This window comes from Trichogramma pretiosum, unplaced genomic scaffold (assembly GCF_000599845.2).
Source record: "Trichogramma pretiosum strain Unisexual culture from Peru unplaced genomic scaffold, Tpre_2.0 scaffold160, whole genome shotgun sequence".
Taxonomy (NCBI): Eukaryota; Metazoa; Arthropoda; class Insecta; order Hymenoptera; family Trichogrammatidae; genus Trichogramma; species Trichogramma pretiosum.
The window spans coordinates 95,768-100,139 of record NW_019640830.1 but is presented as its reverse complement, the minus strand read 5'-3'; the positions used below and the strand labels follow the sequence as shown (position 1 = coordinate 100,139).

At 43.4% G+C, this 4,372-nt stretch overlaps 1 protein-coding gene across 1 annotated transcript; it reads right to left on the bottom strand.

The window, feature by feature from the left end:
* Positions 1–209: 209 nt before the first annotated feature.
* Positions 210–3,351, bottom strand: LOC111694621 (serine/threonine-protein phosphatase 6 regulatory ankyrin repeat subunit C-like). The gene has a single exon (XM_023463419.1). It carries the CDS (start codon positions 3,170–3,172, stop codon positions 341–343), a length of 2,832 nt encoding a protein of 943 aa, XP_023319187.1. The 5' UTR covers positions 3,173–3,351; the 3' UTR covers positions 210–340.
* Positions 3,352–4,372: the final 1,021 nt, after the last annotated feature.

Genomic DNA, 4,372 nt, shown 5'->3' with positions numbered 1-4,372 from the left:
CTCTCGTTACGCTACTGCACGCGAGTATTCGATGTTTTACGTTCGATTTGTCCAGTTTTCGTACTTTGTTTGAGTATCATTTGAACTTTTTCAATCGCGTTAAGTATTATTATTTTCGTTTTTAATAAATACTTATATTTATAATGTGTATATTTTTTCATTTGGATGGTCGTGTGCTTATAAATAAAAATATAGAAAATAATTTTTTAAAGAAAAATTTATATAAATATGTAATTTATACATAATTAGAGAGTACATATTTATTTAAATATGTAGTTTATACAAAATTAGATTACTCTATACCTAAAATAATACTGCAATTACGCTGATCGACGTAGCTCTACGTTGTAGCGGCCAAGCATATATTGTATAAATCTTTGTTCGTTAGCTCCTCGATGATCATTTCACAGCAGGGAACCGGAAAACGATAGTTTATCAGCTCCGAGAAACAATCCATAGCCCAATCTTGAAAAAATTTTCTCGACATTATTTCGTACAGATGGACAAGGCACGCTTGTCTTTGTCCTCGAGGACAGCGTTGCAATAAACCCCGTTGTGCTAAATTGTAATAGTTCCAAAATTGCTTTGCCGCCTCCTTGGGTCGCAACCGAATCAAATCGTAGAGCGACGGATTCTCACCCATCTTCAAATTTTTCGCCCATTCCGTAAACTCTTCATTGTCATACCAACGTTCGTCAAGATCAGCGAACAACTCGGACATTTCGAGTTTAGCGAAAAATCGCATGATCGTTAGGGCATCGCTTCGGTCCAGCTCGTATCCTTTCTTCTCGAGAAGTTCAACGATAATCAGAGCGGAAGCCGCTAGTTTTAATTTGAAATTTGGCGAAATTCCATTGTACCGCGACTCTAATCTTTCAGCAAAGTAACTCTCGTCGGGAAAAACGAAGATAGACAGATCAGCCCCTCGAATCAAAAGTTCATGGACCGCGTGCGGAAAAAGATTCGCCACGGCCCATTGCAGTGGTGTCCGGCCCAAGTTGTCCACGGTGTCGACCAGCACGAGTTGATTACGGTATTTGTTGACGTTGAAAAATACTTCTATTACGTCATCATAGTCGTGCTGTCTTTTACAAATAATGTGCAAAGGTGTCGATCCTACAACGTTGGTTGAATTCGGATCGGCGCCGTATCTCAGTAGCAAGTTGATTAGTTTTTTATGGCCAAGAGACACAGCCACGTGCAGCGGTGTTTCGCCCAAATTGTCCCTGGCGTCGATCTGCACCGGTCCACGTTCATTCTTGATGATTTCCTGGACGAATTTCATCAACAAGGTTTCATCGTCGTGGTCTCTCTTGCAAATGACGTGCAAAGTTGTCAACCCATGCCGATTGGCTAAATTCGGTCTTGCGCCTCTTATCAGCAGCGTTTCAATCGCTCTCGCATTGCCGCACTCCGCAGCTAAGTGTAACGGTGTGTTACCCAACCGGTCTTGGACATTGACCTGCAGCGCTGGATTGACTGCTTCGCTCGCGTTCAAAAATATCCTCGCCAAATCGCGGTCTGGTCTATTGCAAACGACGTGCAGAGGCGTCCGACCCGAATCGTTAGCCAGATTCGGGTTGGCGCCACTTGTCAGCAGAGATACGGCAAGATTTGCGTGGCCACGAGACAGAGCCAAGTGCAGCGGTGAATTACCTTCATTGTCTTGATTATTAATTATTACTGACTGATGTACTGGCGGATGGCGGTCGCTAATCTCGCGTAACAATGTAGACGCTAAGTCATCATAGTCTGAGCATCTATTGCAAACAACGTGCAGGGGAGTCGATCCCTCGGTGTTGGCCGAATACCAATTGGCGTCTCTTCTCATCAGTTCTTGGACAATCTCGAGTTGCTCGGCACGGTAATTTCTGTTGAGATAGAATGACTCGCAAATAATGTGCAAAGGTGTAGCTCTCATCTGGTTAACCGAAGCCGAACTGGCGCCTCTTCCTAGCAGCATCCAGGCCACATCCATGCGACTGTACTTCAGAGCCAAGTGCAACGGTGTATTACCAAACCCGTCCTGCGCGTCGATCTGAACCGCCTGTGTGAATTCGTCGGTGATCTCGAGGAATATCTCCGCCGTGGCATCGCCGCGGCCTTTCTTGCAAGTACAGTGCAAAGGTGTCGATCCTTCCTTGTCAGCCGTATTAGGGTCGGCGCCTCTTGCAAGCAGCTCTCGGACGATCTGTTTTTTACAGCCATCGGCCACAGCGATATGTAGTGGTGTCCGACCCAACTTGTCCAAGGCGTTGAGCTGCAACGGCTTATCGACTTCATCGCTGATCCGGAAGAATAGCCTCACCAAGTCGTCGTTGTCGCGTCTCAAGCAAATTAAATGAAGAGCTAAGCTCGGATCGGCGCCGTTTCTCAGTAGCGATTCAATCGCCTTCGCGTTGCTTTCGCGAACAGCCAAGTGCAATGGTGCGTCGCCGTACCTGTTCCGGGCGTCTACCTGCACCGTATGATTGACGCCTTTGATGATCTCGAAGAAAATTTCCATAAAATCATCATCTTTTACAATGCGCTCGCAAATAACGTGTAAAGGTGTTGATCCATCCTTGTTGGCTATATTCGGATTGCCACCATGTTTCAGCAGCAATCGGGCAATTTGTTCACGGCCCCAGCTCACGGCATAGATGAGAGGCGTATTACCTGTATATGGCACGAGGCAATTGGGATCCTGGCCTCGCTCGAGGAATTTTTCAACGACATCTTCGCAGCCAAACTTGCAGGCCACATGGAAATGCGTGAGGCCAGAATCGTCGGTGTAATTCACGTCAAAATTATCGTAAATCTTAAAGAGCAAACTGACGATTTCGTATCTGGTCGTGAATGCACGATGCACTGCTGTGGTGCGACGCGACGATGGATTGCCATCTTGTTCAACTTTGGGCCTGTCTTTGTAGCCGGTCTGAGCCACGAACCTTATAATTTCTATACCTTCATATCCATTCCACATGTACTGAACGGAATCTGTGAGAATCAAATCAATGTTTTTGGGCAAAAAAATGTCCAGAAGATTGGGCAATTGACAACCCTGCCAACGGGTGAACAATGAATAAAGTTTGTCCAGAAGATCTCTTCGCTCGATTTCGATTTCCCAATTGACATTTTGTTTTAAGCTCTTCAATTTTTGAAAGCCTGAGCGTTTATCAATAAAAACCATGTTATTGAAAGTAACACCGCACACAGTCAATTATAGTATGAGAAATTTTTTTTTATTTTATTCACGAAAATCACTCGCGACAATCGATCCGATCTTCTTGGCTGTGGTCGGCAAGCTATCAAAGATGGAAGAAGCGCCAGCTTTGTACAGTAACGAGCGGAAATCGAATTTTCATCGCAGATGGGTTGGTCCTCGTGCGTTTGAACACGAGAGCATGAACGTACGAAAATTATGTCAACATTACGCGACTAGGCATAAACAACGCCCTACTTACGTTTTCCAATCGTTTCTGAATCGTTCGGATTCAAGCTTACATATTTGTAGTTTTACGGATAAGCAGACGAGGCCGATAGTCAAGTATACATGAGACTTTTTGCGACTGAGACCTTAACAAGATTTTTTTTACAGTGGCAGGGATGTAGTCATTTTTGAGTCGAGGCATGAGGATTTATACGTGCAGTACCGTGTGTATAGTTTTAGTCGGGTATTATGAAATTCAAAAACTTTAATTCAACTTTTTATTTCAACTTTACCTCTAACTTTAACCCAAAAATTCGAGTACTCGACTCGATCGAATCAAATGTTTTTTGGAGTAATCGCGTACATCTCTTCTATACAACATATACACAGTACATGCGTTTACGACAGTGGTGGTGTCAACGATGTATATCGCAGTAACAGATACACCTTTCAATTCACACTGCAATATCATTATACGCGGTATATCTCGCTCTCCGTCGCGATATGCTACGGCGCGACGACGACGACGACCTTGAACGAGTACCGGTGGTGCAACATTATTTAAATTACGTCTGGCCACTGTGAAGACAGCACTCGACTATCACGTTATGCAACTTATAAACAATTACTTTGACTTTGCCGCTTTCAGGTTTACAGCTAAAGGGACTCGCCATCTAGTGGTATAGACTTGAAGTAGTATTGTGAAAGTGGTTGAAAACTGGCCGAAAATGCTGTTCATTTTCAGGTCATTTAAAATGCGCCTAATAATTGTAAGATACATAATTTTAACAACAAAAAATCGCTAAAAACAAGAAAATTCATAGAAATATATTTAAAAATGTTTTAAATGGTAATTTAATGGTCATTCGAAAATTATAAGTATTGAGCATTTTTACCAGGGTGGTGATTTATTCATTTATATTTACTAGTTTACTAGACGTTTAAGACGCGCTCCGCGCG

Coding starts and splice junctions, on each gene's coding strand:
- LOC111694621 (XM_023463419.1), bottom strand. CDS start 3,172: ATGGTTTTTATTGATAAACGCTCAGGCTTTCAAAAATTGAAGAGCTTA.